This window comes from Corythoichthys intestinalis, chromosome 14 (genome assembly GCF_030265065.1).
Source record: "Corythoichthys intestinalis isolate RoL2023-P3 chromosome 14, ASM3026506v1, whole genome shotgun sequence".
Lineage (NCBI taxonomy): Eukaryota > Metazoa > Chordata > Actinopteri > Syngnathiformes > Syngnathidae > Corythoichthys > Corythoichthys intestinalis.
The window spans coordinates 26,880,342-26,897,159 of NC_080408.1; the positions used below are offsets into that span (position 1 = coordinate 26,880,342).

Consider the following 16,818-nt stretch of genomic DNA (forward strand, 5'->3'; position numbering starts at 1 on the left):
TTAAGAGGTATTCAGATAACTATAGCATAAAGAACATGCTAATAAGTTTACCAAACTATTAGTGTCAGTCCAAAACACCATAATAACATGCGAAATGATATCATAATGTGTTACTAACTCCACACATAAGTCGCTCCTGAGTATAAGTCGCACCCCCAGCCAAACTATGAAAAAAACTGCGACTTATTGTCCGAAAAATACGGTAATATGTTTTCCTATTCTCGAAAATGTTTGGGACCAAAACAGTAAGTTAAGCAAAACCAATTAATACATAACAGCCAGTTTCAAATACATTGGTGAGCAGATCACTCTTTTGTGATTTTCTGAAATAAAGAAGAATTTTTATTTTTTTTTTAAATTTATTATATTAATTAATACAATAATGGTTTTTAAGAATATTTGATAGTGACAGCTAGGAGTGTGTATTGCCTCATATCTGGTTATAAGATTTGTATAAGGATTCACACGTCACGAGTGGATCCAGATTAATCCTGATACTACATTTGAAGACGAATATTGCGATATTTTTTTATCACTTTAGTAAAAAAAATCAAAATTGGACATAAGTACTTTTATATCAATGTATTCCTGGAACCTCATCTAGCACTCAAGTAAAAATGTGATTTATCTGAAACATTTTCTCCTTTTTAGTGCAAACCTGCTTTCGTCCAAACCTGCTTAAATGCAGGATTCCAAATACTCCATGACCCCGTTTTTGCAGTCAAAGCCTAGATGGGTCCAAATTTCAGATTTATAATTTCAGATTTATAAAAGGACTAATCTGAGCAACCACTAGAGGGCGACGTACACAAATCTCTACTTGGATTAGTCTAATATTGTTATCACTACCTAATCGTAACGGGATACCGGGTCGCGACAGATTGCTCCTGCACATGCGCGAACCGACACCATTCTCTCTCAAGGGATGACAGGAGATAAAAATTATGTAAGTGATAGATTAAGCAATAAATTTACATTTTTCTCCTATTTTTGGGTGATAATGGTCTCTGAAGGGTTTCCTTGGGATGAGGGAAGAGGAAGACTGTTTAAACTGCACTGTTTAAATTCTTGAAAGACATTACCTTTATGTATAGATCATAAGGGTGAAAGCATGGGCACTGCATATTCTTGTACACTGAATCGCGGTATGCACCTGAAAGTTGCTTGCAATCCGCAATTAATCAAAAGATTTTTTTACGTGCCGTGATGTCCCTAAGGTGATTTATATGTTAAATTCAGACATATAAAAACCTTATAATTGAACCCACATGTGTGACCATTCAATGAATAATTGTCCGAATCCCTCGCTTTTATAAGAATAAAGCCAACAGAGGAAGTGGGCACGCAATTAAAAAAAAAAAAAAAAAAAAAAAAAAAATCAGATTTGTGCATTAAGACCTGCGGTATGAACCCAGTCAAAATGTGTGGAATCAATATTCACTCGTACTTCCTTGTTCTTAATCCATCTAGCTCTCTGCCGGAGGGCCAGTATTGCCGATACCGACACAATACAGATACTTTTAAGTTTTATAGTGGATGGCTCTTTAAATCACTAAAATCTAAATTTTCAGGGTCTTCAAGTTCTCTTCGTTGGTTAATTTATAACTTATATAATTATGCCAGCAAGGAGAAAAATAATCAACTGAACTATTGCTGCTTGTTTTAGTTTTGGGCGAAAATACATTGCCGTACAAAAACTTATTGTAACAGGCCTAGTGATTTTGGACATCTGGATAGTAGAACCCTGATTTCCCAAGCAAATTCCAGCTCCAGGATTTCGGACATTTGTGGAGAAGGCAGGACAGAGCAGTATCTGTAACAGGATACAATGGAGTCCTCTCTTACTTGCTCCATCTATCTTCCACAATTTCTTTCGTTCTCTTGAAATATGTGGAAAAACCTCCAGTTCTCCATACATAAACAATAAGGAAATTCACATGAACTTATTGATGCAATATTTTGTCATAAAGGACAGCTAAGCAGGTTATGTTCATTTACAGGTACATCCCCTTCTAATAGTCCCGTTTTCTTTGTCTCACCTTCACCGTATGTTCCTTCCATCACTCACCATTTCATTTGCTCTAACTACGCCCCCCCCCCCCCCCACACACACACACACACAATTGCTGCACTCCCTAGAAAGCGTTCCTACCCCCCCCCCCCCCCCCAAGCCATATCTATTCATGCCCTGTCTCCATCCAATGTACAATCACAATGTTGTCTGTGTCTCATCTGGGCCTCAGACACAAACAAAATGCACTCTGTGCCAGCAGCTGCAGATCAGCACTACAGGCTCAGCTGTTGAACCAAACAGACAGGCAGTGGGTGAATCACTTCACCAGTCATCTAACTTTGTCAACCAGTCTGTTGGCGGAACATGCAATCAATCATTGAGTCAGAGAACTAACGAGTCAACCTCAGAAAAAACCTGTTGTTCTGCCAACCCAGGGAACCGTCAGAAAATTAGTACTGCTTTACACCCTGTAATTTTTAATGGTGCTATTGTACGTTAAGATACAGCCAGCAGCCGTTTTATCATTTGCATCATAAAACGCATGAACTTCAGGTGACATGTTCCAACTAGTGAGCCAAAAGCAGACCGAGATGTGTCATCAGGAGTGACATCACTCCTTGTCTCAAGTTGCCGTTTGCAGCCATGCAACATTTTAATAGAGTTCTAGCTCACCCTGCTGGTAAAATCGTTTACTGCATTTTACACAATTCTAAATTCAATCACTCAAAAAGCAAGCCCACCAAAAATAGAATAAATTTAACACAGTTATATGAAGAAAAAAAACATCCCTCTCACCCCTAGTGGGGTGGTAACTGTGTCATCCTCGAGCTCAGGTCCTCTACCAGAGGCCTGGGAGTTTGAGGGTTCTGCACAGTATCTTAGCTGTTCCTAAGACTGCACTCTTCTGGACTGAGGCTTCAGATGTTCCAGGGATCTACTTGAGCATCTTAGTTTTAATTAACAATAAAGGCAAAGATAATTTAGGAAAGCTGTTTAAAGAATAATTTTCCACATGGCTAGCTTAAAAGGTTAAACCTAAATTTCCCCATTAATATGCAATCTCTTGACTGTTTTTAAGTCAAAACTTTGTGCAGTATTAACAATAATGGTTACGAATGTCCATTTACATATGCAACCTGCAAACTAAACACTTAATGATGGATGACTGTATTGTTGAAATAAATGGCATTTGAAACCCTTGCATGTGCAAAAATAGAATGAATTCAAATGAATGTTAATCCAAACATTGGAATTTAAAAAATATATATATACGTTACCGTATCCCAGATCTGCAGTTTGATTTGTTTGCCATCTATAGTGATCATCCTTGCTCCAAACTCTACCCCTGAATTTAGGAGAGAAAGAGACAGAGCATAAGAGAGTTCAATTTTAAAAAGTGCACAAAAAGCTTCCACCAGGTATCTTCTTGATTTCTGTAGCTACTTATAGTGGAAATCTCAATTCACAAACAGCAGCTCACAAATAAATCTGATGTCAAATATTTTCTCAGTTCACTAACACTAACAGTATCCAATCAGAAAGTTCAGTGTCTGTCATATAATATGAATGTTGTTAGTGTTTTGCAAACATATGCATCTGAGAATTAAAATGTCATTATTTCATTTCGTAATATACAAAACTATGAACAACCACAACTAGAGTATATAAAACTTTGATATAATACATAAAAAATGTTCAGGCCATAAGGACACTCAGATTCCTATTCTCCGTGTCTAAGCAGCTAAACAGGACAGGTATTACAAAAAAAAAAAAAAAAAAAAAAAAAAAAAAAAAAAAAAAAAAAAGATAAAATAAATAAAATTAATTGACTTAATTTTTGTTTCACTTTTAGCCCCCCTCCCGACTAAATCTACTTTTTCCAGTAAGAACAAGCGGACAGCTGCTTCAAGGACCCGTCACAGAGCTAAAACTGGCTGCCAATCAAACAGAATCTGGGCTTGCCATTTACCCTATCTATGCAAGGGCAGGATAAAGGCTGACTCATTTGAATGAAAAAACTAGCAAACAAAATGGCGTAAGTTAACTAGTTTAAAAAGGTGATGGTTAGGGTTGGGCATCAAGCATCGATGGGATCAGATTCTAACACTCTGATGCTCCCGGAACCATTCGAATTTTAAAATTTCAAGTCCATGTTTCAATGCCCTGACCGCCGAGCGGCAAAAATTTCTGCCAAAAACCACGAAAAAGAAACCACAAAAGCGTGGGTTTGTGCATTGCAACTTGATTACAACCATGGACACGGTGCGGCGGCGCTCAAAAGTTTGGCTCAAATTTACAAAAAAAAAAAAAAAAAAAAGACCAGTCAGCTCAGTGCATTTGCAACACAACTATATCATGCTAAGGTGGCTGCACGACCAGTATGATTAAACACCTCCGGCTTCATGGAATACAAATGGCGAGTCCCAAGTGCATAGCTGAGTACCGCGTATTTGTGCCGGTGATCTGACAAATTTTGCACCCCATGAATGCAGCGGTAAACAGTACAAACTTTCTTTGAAGAAAGCAATATTTACTTACGTTTGATTATGGACGGACATGTAGAAAAGTTCTCCTCAGACACATCTTGCCATGATAGCTGCATGCCGCTCTCTCATTGTTAATGTCTTCGCCATGTTGTTAAGCATTAATTTACGCCATATTCGTGTTGAACATGTATGTTTATGGTGTAGTTTGTTTATTTACCACATTAGGATAACATTGAGAGTGCAACTGAATGTAAAAGAGGGCTTATTCACCGCGACAACAGCTTCGGTTGCAAATTCTGATGAGGGTGCAAAATTTGTCAGAACACCGGTCCTCTAACCAGTCAGAACCAGGTAAGTAAAACAATAAATTACGTCTGTCTTCTGCTGTCCGCGCGACCCGACCCCGGATTAAGTAGTAGATGATGAATGGATGGTTGGAATAGTTTGCGAATAAGTCGTATTATTACGTCGGGCCATGGTAGATATCACATGTATAGAGAACTACATGCAAAATGACAGACTCGCCGGCGTTGGTAAACAGCCGCCATTTTAGAGCAGTAGACTCAGTCTATATAGCCCTATATAAGCAGCTACATACTTTACGTAGCGCATTCCTGCCTCCGTAAAAATTAACAGTATTAAAAGATGATCAAAATATACCGTAATTTCCCGAATATAACGCGCACTTTTTTTCCCCCAAAATCAACTTGTAAACTCATGGTGCGCATTATAAACGGGTACATGGACGGAGACAGAAATATATATGTATTAAATATATATATAAACCGATTTTTTTTCATTGACACGGCCACGTTGTGTTGAAGAAACGTATGCGGCGACCCGTTGCCGACCATTACGGTACGTGACGTCACCGTTTTGTTTCGGTAATACTTCACTCTAATCGGCCGAATGATTTCGTCTGTGTTAAATTCTGCTTTTTTCACTCTTCATAAAGCACAGAATTTAGTTTCTTGAACTGATTTGAGTCGACGTTAATTGCAGCTCCGCAATTCGGACCATAACAAATGTAAGGACACACACTTCCTGTGTCCGTCAACTATATCGGTCCCTCGGGAAACTCAAACCCAAATAACAATAGTTCCTTTTGTTACTGTCGTGTTGACAGCTATGAGCTCTCACGGATTTCCGACTTACGTTCTCACTTTCATTTTACCGTATCAATCCATGGAAGAAACATTTATTCATCATGAGGAAACGAGCAAGTTATACAGCAGCCTTTAAAAGAAAAGTCACATCTGTTTTGTTTTCTCCTGGATTCTGGTAAGTTGGAGAAGTTGTCAAATCATATTATTACCGTAAATATTGTCAGTTTACGGTAATGTTTTGAACTACCAATGTGCTATGCTTGTGCTGTGTTTCACCAGTCAGTAAAATGACATCTCTGTATCTGTACACAAGCTCTGTTTTCTTCTAAAATTAGGGTGCGCGTTATAAACGGGTACAATAATTTCCCCTAGATTTTACAAGAAAATTTGGGGTGCGCATTATACACGGGTGCGCCTTATATTCGGGAAATTACGGTAATCAATAGAAGAATTTATACTAATGCTTCATCGTAGCTCCAAGCAAAGGTACATGTATGGCAAAAGAATATCTGTAAATGTTTTCTCCGTGAGCTTTTGAAAAAGAAATATCTTCGTGAACGTGCACTCCTGTGGAAAAGCTTCATCACATTCAAGTTCAAAGACTGATATTTACGTACAAGTTAAGTTCATATAATTTAAAAAAATCATCGAGAAGACATTGATATGAAATATGCCTTTTTTTTTTACCCTGCCTTTTTTGGACCCTGCGTCTTAAAAGAATCTGAATCGTTTGGGATCGAAAAGTGGAATCCGAACCGGATCGTTCAATTTCAAACGATGCCCAACCCTACTTCAGGTACTGTGCTAAAACAATGTTGTAAAAAAGTATTACAGTAATGGCTAGAAGTAGTGAAAACAGAAAGGTTTAGCTATCAACTCTTTCAACACAATTGACAAAGATAGACGGCATATGGCTCTTGACAACCAAATTAACACTTTTAGTTTGTCACCAGTTGACGTCAAATTCATTTGAACTGAGGGCTAGCAGCCAATTAATAAGCTCTCCCAATTAAAATGGATTGGACATCCATCAGCGTTGATGACTATATTTCGAGGAAATAATGCAATTACACCATGATATAAGCTATTACTTATTGAATTAATATTTGTGTTCTTAAGTGTTGTAGTGAGCGCACCCAAATGTGGTGTCACAAATAGGCTGTTGAAAAGACTTGTTGTAAATTACCGCTCTTTTCCGAGGATGCTCTCTATTTCTGGTAAAATAAACATGCCTGAAGGCTAAAACAAATAGACATGTACTTACTCTAAAACACTAAACAAAGATTCAAAATCTCTGCTTTACATTATGGTTAATAAGAAAAGAGGTGGAAGAAAGTGAAAATAATTTCATTCCTATCCATTTCAATGGGAAACACCAATTTGGTTGTTGAACTGACTTTCACAACAGAACAGTAAAACATGTTCATTGATGTGTCAAATATTAATATCATACAAATCATTATTGGCATAGAATTGTAATCTATTTCAACTCTTCACACTTGAATCAATTAATACATCCATATTCTATACTGCTTATATTTACTGACAACTACACAGTATATTATAAAAGCACACAGTGCTTACCAATGGTAAGGTCGTGAACAGGCTGAAACCGCTTGTCTGTGAACTGTAGTAATAGACATGACTTTCCAACACCTGAAAATATGAAGAGATAGTCATCATTAGTTATATTATAAATTGAGATCATAGGTTTTGAAAATCTCAAGAAAACAGCAGTAAAAAGATAATTTTGCTGCACTTCATAGCTAAAAGGGAAAAAATGAACATGCAAGCCGGCTATAATAGTAGTCAACTTTCCTGTAGAATTTAATAAAAGTTTGAAAAAAAATTCATCATTCATTCATTCATATTTTAACATTTCTTTGTTAATAACAGTACATTTACAGCTTGTAAGCCCTTTTCAAGGCCACTCTATTGCTATAAACTCACCGATTGCTGGCTGGAACGATTGATTGTGAAGAAAATCATTGATTTTAGGAAATAAGTCGTTAAATAATCACATCTTGAGGTAATTGAGATAAAATGGGAGCACACTACTTGGCTGGAACAAGGAGTGGTGATTTTAAAGCAGACTCAGCAGGAGGTTGCATTGGAAGCTTGTTCGTAGGGCTATATTTATTACTTCTGTAAACACTGCACCACAATACGCCGTTTTGTAGCTAAGCGTGTTTGTGTCACTGAAGTTGTCTTGTGCACTGGCATGATACATCATCTTCAAAGTACTCTTTTTCAGGATAATCTAGCCGTTAGAGAACTGTACGGAGCTTGCTTTTATAGTCTTTACAGCTGAACGGGAAACTGAATTTTTAACTAAAAGATTGAAAAGTTATAGTTTGTCAAATTTATGCAAAGATTTGATTTTGATTGATATAGTATATGCCAATTATAAATACATTGAAAGATAATCTCTTCACTTATAGGGCTCCAGACTTCGACCAACGCATTTTGCATATCAGAGCCAGCGAGTTTATTGCAGGGTTATTTTGTTTGTTTTTGTTGCTGGCAAACTCCTTCACAGTTATATCAACTAGTTGTCCGTAATGTAACAAGCTGGTTTGCCTAGGGAAAATACAACAGAAGAAAAAGAAGGTGGAATTGCGCAATGTGTGAAGCGGCCGCTGCTCTGCCAGTTGCGGGGTCAGCCCCTCTCAACTCGATGCTGAGTGAATTGGAGTATATAAAAAGTGCAGAGGGAAATATTAAACCTTGAAAGGGAACCACATGGTACCCCATGTCACACAGGCGCACAATAGCTTTCACTTCTGTGACTTTTTGGACTGCCAAATTGCCGCCATGTCAAGCAGAGCGAGACTCACAAAACAGGCGCACGGAGAGGCTCTGCCCGTCTTGGCCGCTGTTACGCACATGTCCCCCTGGTCGTGTCCGGTTGTGGTTATCGCTTCCAGGAAATATATGCGGTGCCACACCATGTTTCTATTTGTTACTCTCCAAGTGGTGAGTGCTCAACGATTGTAACATCCCAAGTAACAATGTTAGACATTGTTTGTCGTTTTCTTAAGATTTATTTTAATCACAACTTGGCGACTGCTTGTAGAAGCAGAGTTGTGACCACGCTTTCCCTCCCGTGTGATGCATTAAAATGCGTTCACGAAACAGAAGAAACAGTGCTCACAAAACGTACTTGGAGAAGCTAGCAAAAGAACATAAAATATACACTGTACATATACACTGTACATACACACACACACCTACACACTGAATGGTTCTCGTGGAATCACATATGTTGGGTGTTTTGGCTCTCTCACTCAAAAAAGGTTCCCGACCTCTGTCTCAAACCAATAATTATCTTATTTATTCTGCTTTTTTAAACTTCATTTTCATATACAGTGAGGAGCAGAAGTATTTGCACCCCTTGTGATTTTGCAAGTTCAGCCACTTAGAAAATAGGTAGAGGTCTGAAATCTTGATTATAGATGCATTTCCACTCAGAGACAATCTAAAATAAATCAAGACATCACATTGTATTATTTTTTAAAAATAATTCATTCGTAATTTACTGGGGTTGATAAGTATTTGTGCCCCAGAGAATCAGCAATAATTATGACAATCAAAGAGTTGTCAGTCTATCTTAAAAAAAAGTCCACCTTCTCCCCCATGAGTAACGACCGACCCACCACCCGTTTGAGCTCAATATTGTCACCTATGCACCCCACAGTCAGTCATTATCCAACTGCTACCATGGGCAGACCAGAGAGCTTTCGAAAGACACTAGAGAAAAAATTGTTGAGCTCCACAAAGCTGGAAAAGGCAATGGGAGAGCAGCTTGGTGACAATAAATCAACTGTTGCAGCAATTGTTAGACAATGGAAAAGGCTAAACATGACTGATAATCTACCTTAAACTGGGGCTGCATGAAAAATCTCTTCTCGTGGGGCATCACTCATGATAAGAAAAGTGAGAGCTCAGCCTCAAACTACACGGCACTTAAGAGAGCTGGATGCACAGTTTCAATGGCTACTGTTAGTACAGTACTTCTCAAATGGTGGGGCGCGCTCCCCCAGGGGGGCGCAGAGCGATGCCAGGGGTGGCGCGAGTGACCTCGGGGAACATGTTTTTTTTTTTTTTTTTTGCCATACTAGAATAAAGTGTACTTGCACATCCACTCCGTGGGTGGCAGTGGCGCTCTCATTTTCAAAGTGCGTGCAGTATTTTTGAAGTAAGCAAGAGCACACGGAAGAGACTCATGCAGAGCTGGACTCACGCAGCGACCCACTGTCTTCTCCGGTTCTCACGTGTCCGGCCGAGAAGTGCCGTTTTTGGCTTGGGATCGTCACGACCAATGCCCTCACCTACGGTTCTCCCTCGGCCGCCGAGAATGCGCTTTTTTCGGGTCGTTTGCCTTTTGGCTTTGACTTTTAATATAGTGGGAAATGAGGAAAGACCACTGTTTACCGAGTCTAAAAATGATTATAGCGGAGAGTCTAAAGCCAAATCAGTTAAGACGCCACTTAAAGACATTAGACCTCAATTTCATTGATAAGCCGCTTGGATTGTTTTTCAGCGAAAACGTGCCGAATATTGCCAATTGTCACAATCGTCCCGCTTTGTCAGTGTTATATCAGTAAACCAGTGAGCACTGTGGTGAATCAGCGAAAATAAAAACTTTCCTTCTGTCCAAAGACACTCCCCCCCCCTTGTATTCAGTTTTGGGTTTTTCGGTCAAATTTTTTGGCATGTTGTCCTGAAGAGTAAATGTTTCTAATCATTTTGAATTTGTTATTATTTACTGATTTTATTACATTTTATTTTTCAGTATCAAATGGTCAAAAATGTACCTTGAGTGTATTTTTAGTTTGGATGTGACTTTTTTTTTTTTTTTTTTAACTTCAGGCAAATTGATGCGCGTTGTCTTTTCTGTTACAAGCAAAAAAATGTTAATAAAGTTACACTTTATTATAAGTTGATCTGTTACTTTTTTTCTTTAATAGAAAAAAAAGGACACAATGTTAGGCTGAGGCGTACTTATAATAGTAATATTATAGACAAATGATACTATTTACAGTGGCGGCAGAGAGTTGGGGGGGCGCGAAACATTTACGTCTTCCTTGGGGGGGGCGTAACAGAAAATAATTGAGAAGCACTGTGTTAGTAGAACACTACAGTGCAAAAAAAAAAAAAATCATGCATTGCTCATAGAGCTGGGAATCTTTGGGCACCTAATGATTCGATTACGATTCAGAGGCTCCGATTCGATTATAAAATGATTATTGATGCACGCCCCTCCCCTTTTTTTTTCTTTTCTTTTTTTCTTTTTTAAATGTTTTGTACATTACTTCCAAAATTGTTCAAAAATCCTCTCAGGCTAAATCAAACTACTATTTCAGTATCAAGTTAACATATAACAGTAAACAAATATACAAAAATAACAGGAAATAAAAAAACTCCAGTCCCCATTCTGTATCAGCAGCTTTAAACTACATTCAATTAAATTAATGTTGGGAATCAACTGTTACAGTTGTTAAAATTGCTCCCGTTATTCCATAATTTCCCTTCTGTCTACTTTTGTCAAAGTTTTAACACTATTTCATCATTTAAAGATAGATTCAAGACAAGATTCTGTCGATTTAGGAGAATTTTAGATAAAAAATTAAAATTAGCCTTCTAGAACGGTCTACTGCTTTAAGATGGCAGCTGTTTACTTACGTCGGAAAGTCTGTCATTTCGCATCTCTGTTCAATAATACATGGTCTAACACTGACATCGTCTGTCATTTTGCATCTAGTTCTACATATATATGATATCTACTGTAGCCGTATGTTTGTAGCAACTGGGCGTTCTTTGTAGTGACTGTCAGCCGCAGTCAGGTATGATTGTTTTTTTTATCTAGCGGCATGAGCTGAACATGATATTTACTCTCGGTCCGTTCCTCATTAAGTCCCAAAGACCGCGCTGACTGTGTTTTACTTCCGCTTTACCTGGTATAATTCAATAATCAGAATTTGGATATTTGTGAATCGTTCTCGAATCTTCCACGGTCGAATCGCGAATAATCTAAGAATCAGAAATTTTGCACGCCTCTAATTGCTCAGGAGGTTCCCCTGTTGCAGCCATTACCATCTGAATGATGCAGAGGGGTGATGGGAGAAAGTCATATGGTCAGATTAGACCAAAGTAGAACTTTTTGGTGCAAATTTTACTCGTCGCGTGCGGAGGAAAACGAAGGATAAGTACCGGTACAATCACAAGAACATCATCTCCACTGTGAAGTATGGGTTTAGAAACCTCATGCTTTGGGGTTGCTTTTCAGCAAAGGGCACAGGACGACTGTAATGTATAATGGAGAGGATGAATGGTGAAATGTATCGTCAGATTTTGAGCCACAACGTTCTTCCCCAAGTCATAGACTTGAAGATGAGTCGTGGCTGGATCTTCCAACATGACAATGATCCGAAGCACATAGTCAAGCTGACCAAGGAGTGGCTGTGTGTTTTTCAAGGTTCTGTACTGGCCTAGCCAGTCTCCAGACCTCAATCCAATAGAAAATCTTTAGGTGAAGCTGAAACTTCGTGTTTCTCAACAATAGCCCCAAAACCTGACAGATCTAGAGAAGATTTGTGTGGAGGAATGGGCCAAAATCCCCGTTTCCATATGTGAAAACCTAGTGAAGGACTACAGACAGCATCTGACCTCTGTAATTGCAAACAAAGGCTTCTACACTAAATATTAGCACTGATTTTCTCAGGGGTACAAACACTTACGAACCCCAGTAAATTACAAATAAATTATTGAAAAATCACACAATGTGAGTTCCAGATTTTTTTAAGATTATGTTTCTACAAGTGGAAATGCATTTATGATTGAAATTTCAGACCTCTACCTATTTTCTAAGTGGGTGGACTTGCAAAATCACAAGGGGTGCAAATACTTCTGCTCCTCACTGTATATATAAATTTATTGTCATGAATGGGCCATGGTACATGGTTTAAACAGTGAAAATTAGAGGAAAACTTTGCATGTCGATTTACAGTGTGTGCCCCTGAATCTTCTGCTTGCGCACAAAAACATTTAAGTTAGGGGCCACTGTGCTCCTAGGAAAAAATGTTAGTCTGAAGCCCTGAGTTTATCTTAAGTCATTATCTGACAAAATTTCCCCAAAATTATAGTCTGTCAAAATGCAATCTGATTGAAATGGCCACTTCACAAGAGTTTTTCTAAAATTGTTTATCCCTTCATTCCAATTAAAATCAAGAAAAAGGTATGTAAGAGAGGATTGAACATTGACTTGACACAGCTTCATGTTACAGATGATAGCATGGTCATCCTTAAGGTTTCTAGGGGTTATCATTGTTCGACGCTATGATTGCTAAACATGACTTGCGTGTTTATGTTAATAAGGGACAGAAGGAAGGGAGAAGGGATCATGAAGAGAGTGCCTCTTCGAATTGAAGACCTATTATATTGAGAAAACTGCATGAAATATAGTATCACAGCAAAAGTTATCATCATCATTACTACAAAATTACTGAATGTAAACTAAAAATCAGATACATACACTCAAAGCATTAGAATTTGATTTCTTAATATTCTTAAATTGAATTTCTTTTTCTTGAGATTAAAAACTTGAAATTGAAACAAATACCCAACAACAACCACCATGTCGTGGGGATGATTGAATGCTAATTCAAGAGAATTAAATTGAACTCTGAATGCTCAAGCCCACCAAGGGATTTTGCTATATCAAACTATTTTAGGACAACTACTTTTTGTTCCAACACCTACTGTCTGCTCTGCACCAATGAACAAAGCAAGATCCACTGACAAGCGTTTGATGTGGATGAACTTGACTGGACTGCACAGCGTCCTGCCCACAACTTAATAAAACACCTTGGAGATGAATCAGAGTGGGAACAGAAAGCCAGACCAGACCACTGACTTGACAAATACACTTCTGGAAGAAAGGTAAAAAAATTCTGAAGTCTTCCCAGACGAGCTGAAGCCGTTTAGGCTGCAAACTCTGGACTTACATGATACTAAACTGCGATGGCTCAAGATGATGATGCAAAGCTAGCACCAATTTGATAGTTATTTTTATTTTGAAATCTTGACTGGAAAACACCCCACGTACAAAACGGATGAGCAAGCTTCATTTTGCATTTTGAAAATTACTCTTTGGACAGAGCAGACAAAACAAACTTTTTAGAATATGTACAGCCGATTAATTTGGCATAATAATAACAGGACTTGAATAAAAGCGTAACGGTATAGTAACTCACAAAGATGGTGGTAGCAGTATTGCATCTAGGGCTATTTTGCTACCACAGGACGTGGGTGATTTTGTGTTAATTAATGGAGCAATTAATTCTGCCGCCTTCCAGAAAATCCTGCGCCTTCAACTCAAACAAACCCAGAACACACTGCTGCAGCTTTATCTCCTAATTTTATTTTTCTAAGTTGGAAATTGCCAAGATCTCTCACTATGGCTTACGGTAGAACAGGGTTTGCAAGTTTTGAGCCATTGTAACGTCATCCTGGATAGCTAAAGCTAAGCTAGGCTGCCACAGGAGAAGTCTTATTTCCATAACAACATCAAGTACTTATTTGTTTGTTGTTGTTTTTTTAAAAAAGGATCCTACTTGGACTCTTATCACGTAATTTCACTGCAGGGACAGGCAGCTCAGTCTTCCTAGAACAGGTGGTACAATAATATTTTTGATGTGTTACTATTTTGTTATTGCCGTAATATATGCAGAATGAAGACTATTGTAGTCATGTACGGAACGCCTTTCCAATAGAAAATGTTAGAAAGGTTCCCATCTTCTCACCACGGGTTTGTTTCCATGGTAAACGCTCACCTTTACTTTCTGTTTTGGTCTCGAGTCACACTAAGTGGTTTGGGACTGAGAAAGGCATGACAAACGCGGGGTGCACATTCAAGCTGAGTGACGCCACCTGATGTGCGAAGGAATGCCGTGAGGTGACGTGTTTGTTTAGCATCTTTGGGATGTGTTGAGTCTGATTAAGTGTAAAATGCTTAGTTGTCGCCACGTTTTGTGGCCATTTTGACCACGTCTGTGTATGGCGTACTTCTGGGTTGTGCGCCTCCCCCCACCTTTGTGTTTATTGCACAATTTATTTGTGTTTTATTATTGTGCAGTCAGTTTGCATTATTTTTACATTGGCACTGAGATGCTGTTAACCCTAACCCCTACACCCTAACCCGAAGTTCAGGATTTTTGACATTAGGTTTAATCTTTGAGTTTAATTAGTCGGTGGTGTTGACTTCAACAAATTCCATGCAGTTTGTCAGTTATTTGTCAGTTTCAGGACTCCTGAATGGACAAGCTAGCACCAGTCGATGCTGGTTGAAATCAACTCCATCGACTAATTAAACCCCCCGAACTCGAAGATTAAGCCTTATGTGAATAAATTCTGATCGTCCTCTTTAAATTCATGATCAGAAAGTCAATTACATGTGATGGCATTTTTCTGTTGTGATTCTTATGTTGAGGCAGCAAAGGGAGAAATTGGTCAAAAGTTACTGATAAATTACCTTTAAAGTAACTTAGATACTTTGATAATAAAGCAAAGTAACTAGATTACTTTTTTGAGGCATAATCAGTAATTAAATGAGTTTTTCGAGTAATCTGTGACAACCCTGCCACTGTCCATTCCTGCATTGCTTTTTTTCCCCAATGTCGATTCGTGCTTGATTAAAAGGTGGCAAGCCTGGGGGTGTTTTTTCCCTTGCCCGGGCAATCGAGAAGTGCTTAACTGGATATGAAATTCAGGCCATATCGCCCAGCACAATGCAAAATATTAAGCATAACCAATTTCAACAAGTAAAAATGCTTACTTACATTACGTAGTACTACGAGTAAAGGCCCATATTGATTTTTAGAATATACAATTGTATACTAGGAGCTGTTGTTTGACATGTTTAAAAAAAAAAAAAAAAAAAAAAAAAAGCTGGCGCATTAGTTAGCATTTTATCTTTTTGTCTTAACTTTCCAGGAGCATTGATGATAGATATCTAATTTCTCTCTCTCTTTTCATCTTTCTGCTGTGAATTTATATTCAGTTTGTCACCCGTAGACATCCAATCAATTTGAACTAGGAGGGCTGATATCAAATGAAAGAATTTCACTGCCAACCCTCCCAGTTCAAACGGATAGGACGTTTATCGCCAGTGAGGTAATTGGCATTCCGCAAAAAAAAAAAAAAAAAAAAAAAAAAAAAAAAAAAAAAAACGTGTTTGACTGATCTATTCTCGTTATTTGTGTGTTTTCTAATAGTGAGGCAGGAGAAATACACCTGCTGTCACAGTGCAAGTGAACTGGCTCGACTCTATAAATCCAGGCAGGTGATCAGATGAACATCATTGTTTAACCACCTAGTACACACTCATAGGCGTCGACGAGAGAAAGGTTTTGATAGATAGAAAGAAAAAAAAAATACAGGAAACCGAGATGCCATTACTCACACACGTAATACGCTATTAAAAATAACAACCGATCTACGCCATTTCAGGGAATATTTGAGCCTCAGCTTTCCGAACTGGCCTCCTCGTCGCTCCTTTTAATTGGAACCATGTCAACAACATTGATGCTTGTTTTATGATATATCCCTACTTTCGAACATGGTTGTTTACTGATGTGATAGTCGCTTGCGTAATATTTGGTTAAACTCCAGACGCTGGTTAGGCAGTTCAGTAAGCTAGCTGGTTGCAGCTAACACCCCCACCCTAAGAAGAGGCCCGTATTCTGTCAGTGAACGTAAACAACTACTGCTACATTTTTTGTACCTATAGTTTTCCATGAAATTGGCACACTTGAACAACAGGGCTGTTTTTCTATAAACAGCAATGCCCCGGGGTTTTAACCGTTCAGAGGAAGAACTGTCATCCCACCTCTGCGTCTATGCTTTTACCACGTCATTGGACATCCAACACTGCGGAAATGAACCGCTAGCAACATGCTAACAACTAGCCGCAAGCTAACATCGAGTCTAGCTTGTTGCAGCATACCTGTGTCTCCGATGATGATGTATTTGAAGAGATAAGCGTATGCCATGGCCCTCGACTTGCGCAGTCAGCTGTCCAGACTATCACACCTTCGTAAACCCGACCGTAAACCGCGTGGAAAAGCGTGTTAGCCTGTTTTTCTGTATCGGCGCTGAAGAAGGAACAATAAACAGCCCAGAGCCTCAGCCCTACGTCACTAGGCCCACCCTC

General features: G+C 38.6%; 1 protein-coding gene across 1 annotated transcript in view; it reads right to left on the minus strand.

Moving 5' to 3' along the window:
- Positions 1 to 16,818, minus strand: part of rab2a (RAB2A, member RAS oncogene family) — a 54,292-nt gene extending 37,474 nt beyond the window's left edge. Inside the window, exons 1-3 of the mRNA XM_057857363.1 lie at positions 16,612 to 16,818; positions 7,191 to 7,262; positions 3,292 to 3,359 (exon numbers count right to left, since the gene is read on the minus strand). Coding sequence (XP_057713346.1) covers positions 3,292 to 3,359; positions 7,191 to 7,262; positions 16,612 to 16,657 — 186 coding nt within the window. The 5' untranslated portion in view covers positions 16,658 to 16,818. The remainder of the gene's footprint in view (positions 1 to 3,291; positions 3,360 to 7,190; positions 7,263 to 16,611) is intronic.